Here is an 18145-nt window from a genome sequence, read left to right as displayed (position 1 = left end):
TGGATGCATTAAATTTAGATTTAGCTGATGTTGCTTACCGGGTAAGAATGGATTTGAGGGGGGGGRAAAAAGTATCCTCAATATATGCAGGTACTAAAAGTTGTAACAAGCTTCTTTCTCAGCAGTGAAAAAATCTTAGCATGTCATATTCAGAAGTAATCTCTGGATCAGGGATCTGTTTTCTTGAAAAAGAGTTCCAGGGAGCTGACACAAACACTGAGGTGCTTTCAGATGTACTTAAATGATTTTTAAGTAATAATAAATGAGGGTTTTAAAATACTTTAATAAATAAATAAAATACACTTAAAAGGTGTCAGAATACTGCTGTTTTTCAGCACATATTCTGTGTTTATAACTTGTCTGGCTACCTGCTTTTGTCACACAGCAGCATTTTAACAATATTCATTGGCCACGTTACTGGCCAGTCCAGGGAGAAAGTCAAAATCATCCACYTTTTCCCAAGCCTGCCTCTCGTGAGGAACACTTGGCAAAGCACTGGGTATCTCCATGGAGGGGGATGCAGTTTGTACAATTTGACACAGGGAAACAATATGATTTATTTAGAGACATCTAAAAATGTGGGCATTCAGACCRGTGCAGTCTGGAGGAGAACTCAGCCAAAGCCAGGGTGTTAATATGAGGTAGAGCTTCCCCATAAGTGAGATGAAATGGAAAAGCTTCCTTAGGTAGGAGTCTGCTGCATATTTTTCTGCTATAATGCTAATTTCATCTGAAGGATCTGTAGACACTTTCCCTAMGAGAACATTTCACACACACAAAAAAAGGTCAGAATACACTAACAGGGAAAGCTGGAAGGCAGCAGGGTTGATGCTGCTGTGCTTTTCACATGGCTGGTAACTCTGCCATGATAGTGTCAGAAAGTGCTGTCCTTCAGAAGTGAGACCAGCTCTTGACTGCTCAGTCTGCAAAGACCTTGTGGTCATTTTTAGCAGAGCCACAGTCTCACTGTCTTGCTGAGTTTCCAGCTCTGCTCTTCTAATCCCAACTTCTSTAGATTCAACTGCCTTTAGTGCTCTTCGCTGCCTGTTCTCTTGAAGGGTGAGTAGATATGTTGTCCTTGATATGCCCTTGGTGTGGAGCTCATATAAGCATATGCCCACACAGGAGCAGGATCTTAAGTAACTTCTGTAGTGATTTCAGTGGGACATTCCATACACTTGTGCCTATAAAACTGCATATATTTAGCTAGCATAAAGTTTTCCATGTGTTTGAGTCCCATTAGAAGGAGCTTGCAGTTGCCCAGCACGGATTTAGACAAGGGTGTAYGATATCAATGTGTAATCACTTGCAAAAAATGTTCTTGTTTCATCTTGAGGCAGCCTCGTCTAGTGGTTTGTGCCAAGAAAGTTGTTTGTGCCAAGGAAGTTGGAGTTCCTGGCCTCCATGTGTGACCCTAGCCAATAATAAGTAYCTCTGCCTATAAAGTAAGGAGAGCACCTTGCAGAATTACCACTTGCAAGACGTTTAGATGGATGATGTCTATTTTAAACCTGGTGCTGTATGAAATATTTGTTCTTAAGCTTTTAGTTACCTGAGCTGTGTAGTCATACAGTACTCTGTAGTCCTGCGACAATGTGATTCCTGTTTGTTCATTTACAAAAATGGATGCATAGACTCCATCTGTTTTCTCTGCTGGGGAGAGGGGAAAAAGAGAGAGAGAGAGACARAGAGTTGACTTGCTTGTCAGTACATGGCATCATATGCAAGAGTTCACAAACACAAGGACCTCTGTTCTCCGGGTGCCGAGATGTATGTGCCTAGAAAAGCTGCTCTGAAATGTAGGTAGGGTTTGCACAAAAACTGTGTCCCATTGTTCAGAGGGTAATTTGTCTGTTGAACTTTGTGGGAGGCCAGAAACTAGCTTTAGCTTCATCTAGGGCGGGGAAAAATTTCCCGGGATAAAACACAATCTCAGTGGCCTGAAAATGAAATCGCTATGATGCACTGTGGCATCAGGAGGCCAAAAGAGCTGCACAAAGACGATATGTTCCACCTCTGAGGACCTTGCTCGAGGAACGCTTTTGCTTTCCTGCCTCCAGCCCAAGGAAAGTACCTCAATCTGTGAGATATACCCAGGTTATAGTTAGYATCCTGATGAAAGCAGAGGCAGCCTGCAGAGTCCTTTTTTCTGTTTTCTGTTTTTTGTTTTTTTTTTTTTTTTTCTCTAGCTACAAGAGGATTATATGAGGTCTTAAAAACAGGGGCCACCACAGATATCGACTCCTTACTTGAATAAGAGCTAGACCCACTGTGAAATCCCCGTGGAAATGCTGTTTCTTGCAACACTATCACATAGGTGGTCGTGCTGCAGCTCTGTGGGACTGGCTGCCCTCGGGTTCTGTTTGCACGGCCGCTCTGAGCACCCTGGAAGGGGAAGGCCTGGCAGGTCCTCACGGTGGTTGGTGGCTTGGAAGAGTCTCCCCTGGCCTGGACACCAAATGCAACAACAAACTGGGTGCCCTGCAGCTGCCTCCTGGGYGCCCAAGCAGGCATGCTGCCCTGACAGGTTTTAAAGCTGTCCTGAACGGTGGTTTTGGTTCTGCAGGCAGGAAGTCACAGTTAAAATTTCCTTGTTTTATATCAAGCCAATAAAAATGTCATAAGCTGTTACTTTCTGTGCGATCAAAATACTGTGTTTTAAATGTCCTCTGATAAATGCTTAGCCTCAAGGGTTGTGATAAGGTGGTGTAACTGTGAAACAGCGCCGATATTTGTATTCACAGGGCATGAAGCTGAGCTGTTTAAAAACTTGCAGGATTCCCTTGTGCTTCTCCAAGGCAGCATATCCTTAGAAGAAAACTATTATCTGAGCYAGGCAGTGTTGGACAGAATATAGTTTCCCCCTGGATGGGGGGAATTCTGAGAAATTACCTGACCCAAAGATTATCTGGATTATTTGGCCTTTTAAACTGGGGAAGTGGCTTAATACGCATGGGAGCTAAATTAATTTACAGATTATTCYTCTTGACTGCCAGTATGTGGATGCCTGCTGTACCATTTGTGCTCCACGTCAAAGCTTCCTTTAGCAACGTGGCCTTAGCCAAGCAYGTCTGGGAATGTTCCTGGCTGGAGGGGCTTACCGAGCGGAGGGGCGGAAGGAACGACGCTTTCCCCATTGCTTTTGCTGCTGCCGTGCAGGAGTCCAGAGAACCTGCAGGACCAAGAGAAGCCAGCGACAAAATGAGTGGAGGGGCCGGGTATCCGTGCTCCTCGTCCTGCAAGTCCTGCCTGTTGGACTCGGCTTCCCCTCCACCTGCTGCAGCACTAGGTATTGTCACCTCCTCCTGTGGCCCTGCACTTCACTTATTTTTAGCTGCAGATAAATATACACTTAAAAGAAACAGAGCAAATCAATGAACCTGCTGAACCTTCAGCCAGTATCAAACTGTGCACAAAATACATCATGTAATATTTGTCATGATCTAATGATGCATAATTTATCTCATTAATAGTGATAAGTAAATTGAATATCGATTATCTACCATTTATATGAGAACCATCCCTTTTAAGAAAAACTAATGCAACTTAAAATACAAAAACTATAACATACCTTTCTAAAAACTGTTATTTTGTTTTGCTTTAATCTATCCCTGCATGTTTCCCACATCATAGCTCGATACTGGAGACCAAGCAGTGAGAAAATACAGATCAGGRTTCTTGGGCATAAATAGCAGTAGCAATGCCTGCTTAGGACAATTTTAAAAGATTTTATTGTGTTATTTTTTTGGGCTGGTGAGGGCTCAGTGTTCTGTAAACTGGATATCCAAGCTCAGCAGTTTCTGAAATACTCTGAATGAGCCTCTTCAGGCTGTTTGCCCTTGCAGAGCACGGCTGTGTTCTGAATTGCAGTGCAATTGACTTCTGTAATTGTACTGCATGCAGCAGAGGAACTCCTTATTGCAGAAAATCTCATTTCTGACTGAAAAACAAAATATTATGTATAAACCTTATCTTGCTAGTAAGCGTGTACCACGTATGTTTTCAATGGGAGACCTCATCCCCCTCCTTTACTTTGCCATCTAATGAGGCTTGTCAAAATATAGAAATCTTCTGCGTTAAAAAGCCACTGTGAWTTACACACTTCAGCATAAAATATTGCAAGCAGGGCTCTGTGGCTGACAAAACTGTATCCATGTCACRAAGCATCTACCAGCCTAAAGAGATATACAAGATGTATATTTTTTGCCTCCGTAGCTGTCACGGTTTCCGTGCTGGGTGTTTTTCGCCCCGGTCTCCCCTTTCGTTCRCTGCGCAGGGCCGGGCGGTGCTGCTTGAAGGCTTTCATTGCTTTTCCATGCTGCTTTCATTGCAGCGTGCCGTGACTCACAGGAAAAGGGGAAATGGGTGAGTGCTCTGCTGATGGCCACCTGGTTGTTTGCTGACCTTGTCCCCTGTCTCTCGTTACTCTTAGCTACTAAGGAAGCAATAATGTTCCCGATTCCTTCTCCCGTTCTGGGAGCCGAGCACTCACCTTTTCATCATCCCGCAGGTCTGTGTCGGGCTGCTGTTGGCTCTGTTTCGTTCTTTGTCGTAATAGTTCTCGTATCCTATTGCGCCTGCAATAGAGCAATAAAAATGGGATGTTCAGGCAAAACCTGTCTCCACCAGGATGCAGCTGATAGTGTAGCAGTTCGGGGGCTGCTGGAGCAAGCCAGGTCCTGGGGGACCACTCCGGCGGCTAAATGAGCCTAGAAGGCAGTTTCTTCCATGACTATTTCCTTCCTTTTCTATCCCCCTCCGCTTTAAGGAGCAGAGCGGGGTTATTGCGAGCTTGGGACCACATCCGTGGCTCAGTGGGCTGCAGTGGTTTGGGGGCGTTCTGTATTTTATTTTAGTTGTTTGGGATTTTTTTCTTAATGTATTCAATCAGAAACTTCTGTCAGAGCTGGGGAACTTTCTGTGCTTATCGCCTGCAGCAATAGTGAGTAGTTTCCTGGTCTGTACTTGTGCTTTAATGGCTTCTTACCTCTCTTCCCCCTTCACCCCTCCAGAACTGATTTGCTCTTTACCCACAGACACTTCGTTGTTGTTGTTCTCACATACTTGTGTTACAGCACATTTCCTCTCCCCTATGGTCATGCTAAGGGCAAAATTGAGACTGTGTCCAAAGCCTAGCTTAACAGAGAGGTTGCTTAGGGTAGGTGGCCACAAACCCCTTCTGCCTTCTCTATGTTGAAGCAAAACAAACCGAGGCCAAGTCTGATTCCAAAGCTGTGAGATCAGATTAGCTCTGTTCTGATACATCCTAATTAAGAGACGGGATCCTGAGTTTAGGCCTGTGCTAATGTTCTCGTGTCAGGCCCACCAAGTTCATAAGCAGATCTGGACATGTGGAGGAGCCTGGAGCGATCGCTAAAAATAACTCGGAGAAATTAGGGACTTTTCTGACCAATTTAAGAGTCATYTTCTGTTAGCCTTCTAGATTGTCATCTGGTATCATTTCTAGCCTTAATATATGTTAGGTAGAAAAGGCGAGAGAGCCGAACGGCTCTGCCGGAGGAAACCAAAAGCTCTAGTCAGTATGGGGGTTGCACAAGGCAAAGCCACTTCTTGGGAGCTGTTCTGCAAACCCATTAGCTCTGGGGATACTGTGATGTTACTTGCAACACATGTCACTTTTCTGGCAGGTGGCAAAGAAAAAACAAGAGTCAGTTGTTCCTTCACTTCTTAACAAAACTCTCGAGGGTTTTTCCCCTGCTGTTTTTTAATTAGAAATGAGTCTTGACATAGGATCGGACGAGCTCACAACTGAGCCCAAGCCACTAGTTAATGTGAAATGCCTCCTAATAAAAAAAAAAAAAAAAAAAAAAAAACCACCTAGCTGAGACTTAGAGCTTTCTTCTATGCAGAAGTTGTTTCACACTATTGGGAGGCACAGTTCTCCCTTCTGCCAGTGAAAATGTAGTTTTATCTCACTAAAAGCTCCTATATTAGTGGAGTTTAAATCCCCTATTGGAAGAAAAAATAAACTATTATTAATAAAATGGCACCCATTATACCAAAACCAATATATTGATATATATGAAAATATGTATATTTTGTTTTTAATCCAGAAAACCCTCTCTCAATTGCCATAGGTGTAATGGTGGAAAGGCTGGGTCAGTATCAAATGTCCCTATCCCACTGTAGCCTCGTGCCCATTCTGAATAGAAGGAAGTCCAGGGGACACGGGTGAGTCCCGGTAGAGGGGATTTTTCCCTCTGACCCAGCAATACGGTGCTGCAATAGACAATGTGCTTGAATGGACAGAGGTCTCTGAACCTTATGTCGCTTGTGCATTCTGCCACAAAGCCAATTTTGCACAAAATTTCCCCCCAACCAAAGACTTGCYCTTACAGAACAACTTCCCCAGAGGCTGGAAAATGTTGGACAGGTGGAGCAAAAGAGAGTACAGGGTCTGGTCTTCTCTGTGCTACAGAGAAAGAGGCAGCATCTCTACCCAGGGACAGCAGGGTGCTGTTACATGATAAGCTAGTCCTGGCTTGTCACCAGTGCAGGGAACGGAGGCTGCCATCTCTGCAAGGCAGTTTGTCACCTCCTTCGTTATGCCAGTTCGGCTGTACTTTGCAATGAGCCTGCTTTGAAAGCCAAAATAAATCCTCCTTTTTTGGGGCGKTATTTTTAGCTCGGATCGTTCAGCAGTCCCGCCGACAGCTCTGCACAGCAAGCCGTGGCAGCACCACGAGGAGCGGGCTGCGGTGGATGGGAATATGAGCAGCCCGAGCAGCGGGAAAGCAAGAGCCCCTCCGGTGGCCTTTCTTCCCAAGGGAATCCATGCGCACACACACAACCACAATGGCCAAACAGGTGACGCATGACAGGCCCTGGGGGAATAATTACCTGGAGGTTGTGTTCCTGTCAGCTTGGTCTTGATGAAGTAGTCTATGTCTGACTCTATAACGCAGTTCTCCAAGCTTACCCGAACCTCTTCGTACAGCTACAAAACAGAGATCAACAACTTGGCTTCAACAAGTTGYGCTGAATTAATTAATTCCAATACATTTCCCCCTAAAGGTGTTTTCCACTTGGTGTGTCTGATCTGGATGGATCTTTGGCCTGTCTCTGGTACAACCATTCTTCTTTTCATGCAACACAACTGTTTACTGTTGCTTTGGATGTCCTTTTATGAGATGAGGAAAGAGCCACTGTACTGCACTTTTCAGTGTAGTAAAGAAACTCATAATAGGAACCAGCCACTGTGAAACTCAAAACTTGGACATACTCAAATTAAGAATAAGAGGCATTTTTATGGCATGAGCCCTGACTTTCCCAAGAGACTCAAATTTTGAAACCAAAAGCAAAACACCAATGTAGAGTGATGTTTTCTCCTTTGGAAACTATGACTKCATGCCTTTCTGAAAGTTGTGTTTGAGCTCAAATCTACTTGACTGAGTACTTATCAGCATGGTAGTTGAAGGAATTCCCTGGCAGGCTGAGGAGAGGCATAGTGAGTGTCACAAAATGCAACACCGACTGTCCAAATCCGGACACAGATCTAGTTTACACCTAGGGGAAAGGGAACAAGCTCGATTCAGCAGGCTCTCTCCTCACTGCACATGCCGGAGCAGCAGAGAAGCCAGTTTGCAGACCATGACCTTGCTGCTGAAGGAGTCCTCCACACGCCAAGTCCTTGACGGTTGTCCCTACCTCATCGTCTTTCACACACTGTGTGGAGAGCTGGTTGCAGTGAACCCACAGGGAGTTGCGGAGGATGGTGATGCGGTCGTACTCTTGGACTTGAAAGACCTAAAGCCAGAGAAGAGAGGTGAGGGAATGCCAGGGTAGCTCGTTGTTCGCTCTGCGGGCAGCGATGGGGCCAGGACGTCTCTGCACTGACTTCTGCTGCAAAATGTTCTCAAGGATCTTCACAGATGCTTCAACAACTGGGGAAAGTACAATTACTCAAGCTCAGGAATGTTTTCTTAAGTCATTGCAAACTGAAGTTATGTTACACAGGCAAAAATAAAGCAAGGGAATGTAAGCAGTGTCTAGATTTCAATGTTCGCTATAGCCAATGATTTCAGAACAAGGGTCCTGTTTGCTCATKGTACTGAAATCTTGATGCTAAAGAAGTAGAATGCTGTGATAAAGGGTGCATTTACATTAGAAGTAGAACYAAAAATATCCATTTCTTCCCATCTGAAATGTGTTTCTAAGCTTTTATAATAATCTGGAAGCTATTTGGGGTTCTCTATAACTGTTGAACCAGCCTTTGTTCATATCGGAGGTTATTTTAATGGTAAGGAAAAGGTCTCCCACCCTTCAGAATTTGCCATGTTGTTATAAAGCTGACTAGGCTTGGAGGAATGAGGAGAAAAAGAAAGGAGGACTGTGAATTGAGATGGAGGAAGATGCAGATAAACTTTATTTTCAAAACTTGATAGGTGGGGGGGAAGCTGATCTCCAAGTTGTACTGTTAGAAGTGGAACATCAATTTTCAGTTTTATATAAGGTGTGAAAAGCTCAGTTGCTTCCAGCCATCTGTTTTCATCTCCATTTGCTAGTAATTATGTCCAGAAAAATCACAAATGTATACACTATTCAACAAAACACGTACACTGCATCCCATCTAATATCTTACAGCCTTTTTTTTTTTTTGTAAAAAAAGAGTGTGAGAGAGGGCCAAGAGAGTCAACGAGTGTCGGGACCAGTTTCTGCAAGAGAACTTTTAAAGAGAAGCTGAAGGGAGGAAAAAGAGGATCTCAATGTCCATTCAGATCTAAAAGCTTTTGTCTAAAGCTGAGCSTTCAATGCCTGCTGAATTAGAGCTAGAGCTGCCTGGGAATCTTCCAGATAAATAGCRTCCTGCCGGGAAATGCAGCTCATCAAGGAGGGAAGCAAAATGACTTAGAGCTTCCCAAACCTGTGGCAAATTAGAGGTGGGTTTTGTGTTAGACGCATCCCCCCTGCCCCTCAGCCTCCCTTGCAAACTGGAGCTTCTAGTGCCAAGGAAGCTCCGTGATGGAGCTTGTCCCAGCACCTGCACTTGCGATCCAGGACCTGCGTGTTGGGCATGTCCAGCACTCTGCTGCAGGCCTAGGAGACTTCCCAGGTTCCCTGCTCTGTAGCTAGGAGTTTGGGAGCTTAMGGTGGTTTTTTGCTGCTTTTAAAGTGTCTAGTGGCTCTTCTATGTACAAGTTTAAAAGGAGGACTTAAAAATGCTGCTCTGTTAAGGACGGTAATTTGAATTAAGGAGTGGGCAGCTCACAAGGTSTGTATGTATTTGGAGTTTAGCTGTGGGGGAGAAATAACGTTCTAGGTTAAGAATATTTTGTTTTCCTTATGGAAAAACACACGTCTTTATGAGAAATTCAGTCTTGGCACAATTTCCATGTTTGTGCTAGCCTTGGGATTTTCCAGTGCTCACAGAYAGGGAAGATCTAAAAGACAGGGGGTAACTGGAAAGCTACGCTCCTTGCACTTCGTTTCATGTGGAAATAAAACCTGAAATAAGTAAGCAAAGCAAAATCAGATCTGGCAGATGGAAGGACCAATATGACCAATGTATGATTGATTTAGATATCAACCAGTATTGGACAAGGGCAAATCTCTTAATCCATGCTGAGCATAATGGAAATATTGACTGCTTCCTCCTCCCATGCCCCCCACACTTTTCAATAGAAAGATTACTCTATGGCAGAAAGCAAAAAGAAAATACTCTGCAAAACAATGCTGTAGACTGCATAAAGATTCTGTGACTTGGATATCTTTGCTCTCAGAAAGCTACAATACATACTTTTACAACATAGAGCTTATCAAGCAAAAAAAAAAAATCTCCATTGAGCTTGAGATTTTAAAAACATTAAGCAAACATGCAAAAAAAAGTCCTGCAGTGGAATGAGAAGCCCATCTGAAAATTTTTCAAAGGATGTTAATCTAATGGGAATTTTGTTCCCTCATTTAATCAAGTTCTTGCTTCAATCTAAAAAAATTCTGAACTAAAAATGAATTTTCATGTCTACTTTTTTTTTTTTTTTTCTCAAATGACTTTTTGTCACCAAGCAGTTACTTTAGAARCAAGCTCATCCCGGCTGTTAGGGAAGATCTGCCGGGAAGCTGACATGTTCATGTGTTATGTTGTGGGTGAAAACTGGCAGCAAATGCTTGCAAATAGATTGAGCTACTTCATATATTGCTCTCCTTCCAACCCCCCGCGCTTAATTCCCCTCCTCTGTAGGTACGTACAACTGCTGAACAAGCAAGGAGAGTGTAAGTAAGTGAGATAGCTGGAGCTGTGTCTAAATCCACTCTATTTCTTGCAGCTTTTTTGCAAAAGGCATCTACTGAGACTATAAAGCAAATGGCAAAGCCCTTAGGACAATATCTCAGGTCTTAGACTGAKCTATATAAGCAGGATAAGATAAAGAGCTCACAAATATATTGCAGCAAAAGTCAATGTTTACCTCGCAGGTTTTGATGTGTTCCTGTTCCCAGTCTGTCCTGACCTTATCCAGCTGCTCTATGTTCTGTTTGTACACCTTCTCTGTAAACACACACAGAATATACACCCAACAGTTAGGCAAAAAAAAGATGCACTCTTTCTCCTCTCCCTCCTATGAGGCATTTGCTGTGGCTTTTGCTCCAGCAGGCCCCAGGCTTCACAGGCGTCCGTGAGCTTGAAACTGCTGGGCAGTGAAGGTGTTTGACTCTCTTATTTGCYGATTTTTGATAGTGAGGAATCTCGCTGCGCAGTTTGCAAGTCRGCTGTCAGCTTTACAATGGGGAGAGAAGTGCCTGGGGCCATGCCAAGGACTCCTTAGGCACTTCTCTTGCTGGACAAGTCCAGCAAAATTTGTGATAGAGCGTGATCTTGTGCCTGCGCAGGGAGGGACGCGTCTGACCTCGTGGGCAGGTTCAGGCATTTGCTGGCTTGACCTTTAGCACATGCGCTCTGCTTCTGTAGTCTGGGCCTTGTGTCGGCTTTGGGTTGGCTTGCAGCAACTTGAGCCTCATTCTCCATGCTTTCAAACTTCCTTTAAGAAGGGCTTTACTTTCCTGAATTAATTCCATGACAGAGGTATCCTACTTATTCTTTAGTGAGAACGTACGATATGCCTCAAGGAAAGTAAAGGTGGGTTACTAACAGGTGGCCATGTTCTTTAGAAGTTTCTTTATTAGTCTTTGAATGGGTGTCTTTGTGAAACCTGACCTCAAACAGGGCCACCCTGGCTGCTTTGGATGATACTCTATCAAAATCAGTGTGCTGATAGATACTGGTTGAGAAAGATTATAGACATAGGGCGTCATCACCTGCTTCATTTGCTGCGTCTCTGCATTGCTTGGCTTTGTTCTGACTCTGAAACAGGAAAATAAACAACCCAAATTAGTTTCTGACCGGGCTTTTGCTTCTGACCCAGTTTCCAGCTTCTAGGGAAAAGGTCCAGACTTGCAAGTGCTTCTCGGCCGTCCCGCCTCCATACACCCTTCTAGAGAACAGAGGCCATTGAGAAGGAACAACCAGAACTTCACAGATGTGGCCATAGGTCTGTTGACCCCAAGGGAAGCCTGGCAGTTCTGATGCCCTCCTGCCAGCTGGACCCCTCCCATAGGAGCACATTCAGTTCAGTGCTGGAATGATCCGCCCTGAAGTTTGGGTCTGCTGCCCAAGCTGTTTTTTCTTTTTCCTGAAGTTTTCAATGTGCTTTTCTAATAAGTATTTATAGGCAGATATAAATGGCAGTTAAAATTCTGTCTCCTGCATTTCTCGTATAATACAGTGAACCTTTAGAGTATTTTGCAAATGCCAGTCTATTTCCCAGAACTAAGAAGCCTGAAAGCCAAATTCTCTCCATGTACAGCTTTTTAAAAATCGGCAGCTTTTAGCAAATGAAAATTTAGCCGTTATTGACAGCTCTGGATTCCTAGGTCGTTCTGCACAGATGGTGAGGACAGCACATTAATGCGTGCTCGAGACAGCAGTGTAACACACTCCTCTCCCCTGCCCTTCAAGACAGTGGTCAGGTAGGGGCTCTCATGAGAACACACCTCTGCACAGCTGGCTGGAAAACGTGGAACAAGCTGGGAACAGAAGCTTCATTCTTATTCTCCTCCTGACCCAAGCTGTTTGCGAGCGCTGTGCAGAATTAAACAGCTGATAACGTTTCTTGTGAGGTGCCTCCATGCATTTCAAATGCGTTGGCACGTGCGTGGAAGTAATAGCAATGCAACGCTCTGGAATCCTTCTGCATGGAAGGACCTGGGTCACACTCCAGTGCCATTCAAGCTGCTGAGAGTCCTGGTGTAATTTCAGCAGGGTCAGGATTTCATCCTCTCGTTGTAACTAAGGTGGGGAGATTGATTCATCAAGGATTTGGGCAGGCTGGATATGAAGTATAAACTTGGATGCTGTTTTTAGCATCTCCATCTCCCCACTCCTTGAGATGATTTTTGATCCTTTCTGCTTACACTGCACTGATTTTATCGAGCCAAAGGGAGTTCATTTATTTTGTTTTCTCCATCTGTTCTGCTATAAAATGTTCCCATTAAAAGTTAGTGAATTGTCAGCTACAAGTATCAGACGACGCAATGAAGGACTGTAGTGTCTTAATTTCCGATGATTTATTTTTGAGTTTGTAAATTTTGTTAAAATTAAACTAACCATAAGGAGAGAAATGTTGAGAAAAAGATGCATTTTAATGTAAGATGCTCTGTCTTCTTAATGTAAGCGACCAGTGGCAAAAGTAACTCAATGATAAGCTTATGACTTATCATAGAATCATTATGGTTGGAAAAGACCTTCAGGATCAACAATTCCAATTGTAAACCCCTCCACAGCCTGCCTGCTAAACCACATCCCGAAGGGCCTCATCTACCTGTTTCTTGAGCACTGCCAAGGACGGTGACTCCACCACTTCCATGGACAGCCTCTTCCAATGCTTCCCCGCTCTTTCAGAGCAGAAATTCCTTCCCTCCCCTACCTTTTAAAAATCCTTGGCCTATCACAGAACAAGGTGAAGACTGCCAGGCTTGGTAGAGAAGTATGTAAAGGAAGACCTCCTTGTGAAGGTGCTTCTTTTTAACTTTGATTTTAAGGGGTTTATTAGAATTATCACTGTCCCCTAAGTTACCTTTTCTGCCTGCTTTTGGTTGCCAGAAGCGCTTGTCTTCTCAAAGGATAGTTCAGCTTCATCTGCTTCCCTGCACTTCTGCTCGTAGGTCTTCTTTGACTGCATTGGGATGAAATAAAATTGGGCTGTTTGAGGTTGGGGAATGAAGCTGATGCCCTGAGCGCTTCCTCTTGGGCACTCTGGGGGAATGCATTGGTGCTCCAGCGTGGGGATCGTGAAGGAGACGGTTTTCCTCGGGTGCCAGTGCGTGCTGCCATTCCCCTGGTGCAGGGGGAGGTCTCCCYGCTCCTGTTCCCATGTGAACAGGGGCCCTCTTCCCTCCACACAAGGTTTGGGGGTGTTTGTTTGGGCAGACTGCTCAGGGGTGTTGCAGGGAAAATGATTTTCCTCCTCAGAGCAGGAATCACATCTTTTTCCTCTCTCACATGTTCACACTCTTACATCCTCACACGCATGCACACACAGCCTTGATCTTTTTTAAACATAGGTGTGTGGGATGCAGATTTCATCCTGTCTCAAACTGGAACCAGTTTGCATCTGAGAAACGTTTACTTGGCCTCTTTGCTTACCTCCATGGTTTTCTTATAGTGCAACACCTTGGTCTTGTGCATGCGCTCCATTGCAGACTCATACTGTAAGAAACACACAGAAGTCATTGCTTCTTACTTTGACTCTTTTTTTCTTGTTCTAGGATTAGAACAAGCATTCTAGCATGTTTCCTAGCATGTTTCCTAGCATTAGGCAAGCTGTTGTCAGAGCCACGTGCCTCTGGGGCACTCTGCTCTTACAACTGACAGGCTTCTAAGTGACACAGAGCGTTAATGTGCCAGGTAAAAATAATCCAAGGTAATTCCTCTTCAGTGGTTTCCATTAATAGYGGAGAGGATGTTGATCCTCATTTTCTTCCTCCTCCCACCCCCSTTTTTTAATTCTTAAGGAGACTAAGCAGCAGGACACCCAGGCGCAGTGTGCACCAGCTCTGCCAGCGAGTTCCTCTCCTGGCTCAAGAGCTAATCCTGCATCGTTGCGGAGCRAGCCAGTGCATCGCCCGTGTGAAGGAGCGTGTTTGTCCATTCTAAACATGAGCAATTCCWGGGTAATTCATTTTCTGTTGCTTCACTTCTGGCAGATTCAAGCTCTATGTGATTTGATTTCAACGTCATCATCTGGTCAGCGCTGGAAGGACAGTGCTGAGTTCTCTCTTACAACTTTAATGGTGGTATGCCCAGGCTCATGTGGCATCAACATCTATTCCTTTTTCAGAGGTTTTTCTTCAATGGGACTTTTGGTGCTGTAAACTTTAAATTCTGCTCAAGTAAAAATTCTCTCTCTGGGGCTTTCTGGAGGATTGCTTGACGTGAGGCTAAATATCACAACGTTGAGAGCTTAGAGCAGAGCCAGCACCAACACATACTGCAGTGTCGTGGGAGGTCACCAAAAATGCTGACACCTTCTAGCATTTCTCATGGTGACTCCCTCAGAGCCACAATGTGTGACAAGGCAGCCTGAAGTGTATTCTGCAACCCAAAGGAGTTTATTACCTTTCCTTCAGACCTCTCTGACTGCTTCCATTTGAGTTACCAGTTTATAGTTTTCAACAGGGAAGAGATTTGCCCTCTGTGCAGGTTTCTTGGTGACAAAGTGAGGGTGGGAGAAAGAAATTCTGATGAACAGCATTTCTGGTGCTGATGCACAATTGCACGTCCTCCTGTGCTTTATTCCTTCTCGGGACAGCTGTGGACCTCAGATGCAGCAGCAGCACTGTCAGAATGAGAACTGCTTTCACCCATCTCATTCCCAGGGCTGTCTGCTCTTCCTAGTTCCTGCATGTAGGCATGAGATGTTTCCTGCATTGGATGTATATGCTTAGATGCTGTTTTTAATTTGTGTTAAAATGGCTGGAAATTTGATTCAGYTGCCCATGGAAGCAGAGAAGAGGTAGAAGTGCCCACTGCTGTCTCTGTTCAAAGCTACGTTTTCAAGGGACTTAGAGCTCGAAAGATCAAAGAGGATGAAGAAGCCCAGTCCTAAATATATTCAAATCTTTATTATACAACAYCAGCTAGATGCATGCTACTTATTCCTAGTATTTGCAATATGTTCAGCATATATGCACTGCATTCAGCATCATGTTCGTGCTCTGTTTTCAAATGTTTGTGTCACCATATTCTTCTGGTGCATGGGAGAGATCAGGCAGGATCTTACTAACGCAACCCAATTAGCAAGGGTATAAAAAAGAGAAARAGAAGGCTTAAGTTCTTACAGGAACAAGAATAGTGTCTGCAATTACACTCGACAGGGTAAAAGTGACTAAAGCCTCTGTCGCCTGATTTCAGGGCTTTATGTTATTTCCAGCTGTGATCAGAAAGAGATTTTCTTCCACACTCAAGTGTCTGGAGAGAGCAGGGCACACCGGCATGTTTATCATCTTTTGCAGCCCTCGCAGCCTGTGGCTGGAGACAGGACACCRGACTGTCCATTAACCCAAGAGGTTTCAGCATTTCTAGTTACTCACCTTCTTTCTTTGCTCTTTCTGTTGTTCTCGGAACTCCTCTATCCCCTTCAGTTCATCCTTCAGCATTACTGCCAGCTGGACATGAGAGTTTCCGAYGCTTTCAATTTCTAAGGCAGGGGAGAATTGGTATGCAGTGAGTGGAAAGATCTTTGAGAATAAAGCCCCTTTCCTAGCTCGTATTTCTAGGGCACGGCAGACTCGTGGTGAGCAGGGCTGCCTGCCGCTGTGCTGCTGTGACCGCTGCCCTTGGGACCTCTTGACCCTGGTGCTGCTGGAGGAGGATGCTYTAGACGGGTCGGCTGAGATGGGTTGAATTTCACACCATCTGTCCAAGACTGTCTGAAGGGCTTGTTAACTTCTCCCCGTTTTTTGCTTTGGTGCCTCTGAAATGGAACCCTTCCTTTTCCAAAGATACTGAGCCCTACTCAGGCTCTAAAAATACCTTAATTGAATAGTTCCTTTCCAGAACGTTATTATTGTCTAAACAACAGGTGCTAGTACCCAGGTGTGCTTCCCTCTTGGGTAGGATGGTGTGGTATTTTCTGGCTCTGACAGGTTTTTAGGTCAGCATTGAGCACATTCGGAAAACAAGCTGCTTTCAGGACAGTGGTTTGTAGAAGATGGAGCAGAGCTGGACTTTTGGGAATCAATCCAGATAAAACTAACTTGAGAAACCAGCCAAAAATTGCCAAATACAGGTATTCCTGAGGGAAGATAAGATGGTGTATTTTGCAGATACACAGCCAAAGTATGATCGGATTCTGGAGTCAAAATGAAGAGCATTAGGAGAAGYAGTTGTCTCCATTTAATACTTGGGGGGACCTCAGCAGTGCCAAGGGTGAACGGTGGCACAGAAAGGAAGGGATGCTGCCTTGGGGGATTTGGCCATGGACCTCCAGCAAACTGGAGACACTGACTGGTGCTGCAGATATGTTCTGCTCAGTTAGTTAGGCTTTTTTGATTAGTTTGCAGTCATGCCCAACTGATTGGCACCTGCTTTCTGCACCAGAAAAGGGAACTAATTCATCATTCAGAAGTGAGGAGGATGTGGAGTCGGGGCTCCCAGGGCAAACGTTTCTGGGACCTAAATAGGGAACTGATGCAAAGTGCTCCGTTTCTTCCCTTAAAAGGAGGGAGATGGTGAGCAAGAGCAGGAGCTTGGAGAGCTCCATTTGGGAAGGAGAATAGAGCAAGCACTGTTCCAGCTAAAGGGTTTCACGGAACAATTTTCTTTGCCGCCAGAGACTGGAGTCAGTGCTGCATTCAGTTCTCGCCTTTACTCTGCTTTCTGCAGCACATACTGGAGGAGTTGTAAAGAAAGGGTGGGGGGAGAAGAAAAAAACTTTCAGAGAGGATGGATACAGGATGCCTTTTTCACCCAGGTTAGGAAGGAAGAGGTAAATACTTACGTTGCTTAAGACTCTCAAATGCTGCCCTCAGCGTGCTGTGGGGTAAAAACCAAATGCAATTTCATTAGTATAGGCTTCTCAGAAGGGGGTTTGAATCTAAATGAAAAACTTTCCCTCAGAACCTCAAAGATTCACATAGAAATAAAATTCTTATTAGTCTTGTCATAAAAAGTGACCGTGCTAACGGGCACAATATCATCAATCTGTTAGCATTAGGAAATGCAATAAAATGCTCCATGAAGCAAGGAATTACACTGCTCTTTATGCGCACCCGCTTCTTTGATCCAGCGGTGTCTGGAGCTGTGCACGTTAACAGACATTGCTCTGCTCTGCACCTTGCCAACAGATACAAGTCATCTGAGGGAAGTAAAGATGATTAGTGGAATTGGATTTTGGAGCKCTAGCCTGAAGGGTAGAGAGGAACCAGCTCCACCCTCTACGTTGACTGCAGCACAAGCAAATTTCTCCTCCTCAGTCACCGATGCTGCTGAGCAGCCTCTCCACCACGCTTTTGCAGCACCACCATGTGGTGCAGAGCCCTGGCCTGGAAAAAAACTCACAAATGGTTCAGGGAGGCTCCCTGGGTTTGGAAATCCTGCTTTTCCGAAGGGCCTTCAGCCCTTGAGAAGTGCAGCTGGCTTAAACTGTGCTGTGAAACGGGGCGCCGTCTGTATGAGGCACTTCTGATTTAACCTGCCTTATCCCCTGGTTTGCAGCATGGAAGGGCGCTTGTAGACACACGAGCCAGGGCTATGCTGTGATTTGGAGGTGGGTCGGGTTTGCAAGACATTTCTTCTGATCTCGGACTGTGTTGGTCCCCACAGGGAATAGGCTTGGCTCTGCAGAGAGTCCTTTCCCCACACAGGGAATAGGCTGGGCTCTGGCAGAGAGCCCCTTCCCAGCAACATGGGGGAGCCCAGGAGAAAAGCTCGGTAATAAAGACTCCAAAATCTTTCCGCTTGGCTTCTAGGAGAGCCCAGAAGAGGATGCATATCATTCCCAGCCATGTGTGCCTACAGATGGGTAGGGAAATCCTCCATCTCTTGGGTCATTCCAGGGGGTTTAAGAGACACGTGAAGGACTCTAATTGCTCTGTGCTATTTTAGACTGGACATCTGTTTCCTGATCAAAAC

The 18145-nt window shown here is 44.9% G+C and overlaps 1 protein-coding gene across 1 annotated transcript in view; it reads right to left on the bottom strand.

The window, feature by feature from the left end:
- Positions 1–18145, bottom strand: part of PSTPIP1 (proline-serine-threonine phosphatase interacting protein 1) — a 34703-nt gene that overhangs the window by 1138 nt on the left and 15420 nt on the right. Inside the window, exons 4-14 of the mRNA XM_026038656.1 lie at positions 17013–17047; positions 15604–15710; positions 13658–13720; positions 13089–13187; positions 11272–11317; positions 10425–10504; positions 7669–7767; positions 6862–6958; positions 4493–4577; positions 3102–3172; positions 1553–1653 (exon numbers count right to left, since the gene is read on the bottom strand). Of these exons, the coding sequence (XP_025894441.1) occupies positions 1553–1653; positions 3102–3172; positions 4493–4577; positions 6862–6958; positions 7669–7767; positions 10425–10504; positions 11272–11317; positions 13089–13187; positions 13658–13720; positions 15604–15710; positions 17013–17047 (883 nt within the window). The remainder of the gene's footprint in view (positions 1–1552; positions 1654–3101; positions 3173–4492; positions 4578–6861; positions 6959–7668; positions 7768–10424; positions 10505–11271; positions 11318–13088; positions 13188–13657; positions 13721–15603; positions 15711–17012; positions 17048–18145) is intronic.

Source organism: Nothoprocta perdicaria, unplaced genomic scaffold (genome assembly GCF_003342845.1).
Source record: "Nothoprocta perdicaria isolate Ctin4 unplaced genomic scaffold, notPer1 scaffold_214, whole genome shotgun sequence".
NCBI lineage: Eukaryota > Metazoa > Chordata > Aves > Tinamiformes > Tinamidae > Nothoprocta > Nothoprocta perdicaria.
Note: the sequence above shows the minus strand (reverse complement) of the source record. Positions and strands in the feature narration are given on the sequence as shown.